Source organism: Mesitornis unicolor, unplaced genomic scaffold (assembly GCF_000695765.1).
Source record: "Mesitornis unicolor isolate BGI_N332 unplaced genomic scaffold, ASM69576v1 scaffold19041, whole genome shotgun sequence".
In the NCBI taxonomy this organism is placed as follows: Eukaryota; Metazoa; Chordata; class Aves; order Mesitornithiformes; family Mesitornithidae; genus Mesitornis; species Mesitornis unicolor.
In genome coordinates, this window is record NW_010161922.1 from 13,451 (window position 1) to 14,950 (window position 1,500).

The following is a 1,500-nucleotide window of genomic DNA, read 5'->3' on the forward strand; positions in this document are numbered from 1 at the left end:
GGCGGCTGCGCCCCCCCTTGTGGTTGGTGTGGGAGCCGTTGGAGTAGCTGAGGAGGACGAGTTTCCGCTGCGGGTCCTCCGTGTCCCGCTTCCACGTGGCCGTCCCGAAGCGCAGGGTCAGCTCTTGGAGCTTGGGGGGGACCCGCAACGTCGTCACCTTCCCCAGGGTGCCCAGCGCCGTCTCCCTCGCCCCGTGGCCCGTGCCTGGGAAGGGAGAGAAGAGCTGAAGAGGGCAGGGGGAGGTTGGGAGCGATCGGCGTTGGACACACCCTGGTAATCCAGAGATTGGGGACATCTTGGGTGGCGTGAGATAAACGGGTGGAAAACGGAGTGGATTTTCTAACCGCATTATCAGGCCCTGCGATTGGGAGCACGAGTCGCACGATCCGCCAGGGTTCACCGTGAGCTCTGCCCCCTGCCCACCCCATGAGATCTTCCTTGGGGCCACCCCTCAGCCCCACATCCTCAGCCCCAATGGATGGAGGTTGAGGGCTTGGCCAAGCGTTGCCTTCCTCCACTCTTCCTCCTCACCCTTCATTTGCATCATCCTTGGCGTTGTCCCGCATCGGGTACCACTGCGAGCGATGGCCAAATCCCGATTTGAGGCTCTGGGCTGGCACAGTGACAGCCAGAGCGGTGAAACATCACCCCTTGAGCAGTGGCTCCCAGTCCGGTGGGGATGCTGGCGCTGGGAGAAGGGTGCTGGGGGTGGTGGGATCGGCCTGGAGAAGTCCTGGTGGGAAGCAAAGCTCCGTGGTCCTTGGCCAATGCCCACAGTTGGGTATAGATCGTGGCACCCCACGTCCCTCGAGCGCCGCAGCTCCAGAAACCTTCAGTGGGACTTTTCTTGTAGACCTTGCAGGAAACGCAGCCTCCTGAGACGGACTTGGGTGCAAATCCCGGGTTGTCCTTCACCTGGTTGAGGTGGTCCCAAGTTTCTTGATGGACACCAAAAAGCATTCTTGGGGGGTGCCAGCATCCTGAGATTTGGGCCACCCCCATGTCCCAGAGCACCTCAACCACCCTCTTTTCCTGGAGAGCTCCTCTCCCAGCCCCGTTCCATCTCTGGCTGCGAGCAGGTGATTCACATTTACCAGCACCCCCGGGCAAACGTGATGATTGTTTTTGTAGGAAACGGCGTGGGGTGAGGTGCCAGCTCAGCACCGGCAGCACAGCGGGGACCCCACGGTGTCACCCCCACATTTCCTCCCATCTCCTTTCCATCAGGGCCAGAAAGGAAGCGGAGCTGCCCCAGAAGCGCAGGGATGGGTTGGCCCAGCTAAGCCCAGTATCCACCTCTCCAGTGGCACATTTCCAGTAAAAAAAACCACAGAGCAAACCCTCTCCCCGCCGCCGTCCCAAGCGAGTGCCATCGCTTAAGTTTCTTCCTCCTCCGTGGCCCAAAACGCAGCAGTTTCTGAGCTCTCCCCAGGGGACATCGTCTCCCCGGTGCCGAAGCAGCCACGCGAACGCGGCCGTGGTCCCGCAGAAACCCCGCGG

General features: G+C 61.5%; 1 protein-coding gene across 1 annotated transcript in view; it reads right to left on the reverse strand.

Annotated features, from left to right (window-relative positions):
- Positions 1-566, reverse strand: part of LOC104547682 (signaling lymphocytic activation molecule-like) — a 4,761-nt gene extending 4,195 nt beyond the window's left edge. Inside the window, exons 1-3 of the mRNA XM_010193487.1 lie at positions 532-566; positions 270-295; positions 12-204 (exon numbers count right to left, since the gene is read on the reverse strand). Of these exons, the coding sequence (XP_010191789.1) occupies positions 12-204; positions 270-295; positions 532-566 (254 nt within the window). The remainder of the gene's footprint in view (positions 1-11; positions 205-269; positions 296-531) is intronic.
- Positions 567-1,500: the final 934 nt, after the last annotated feature.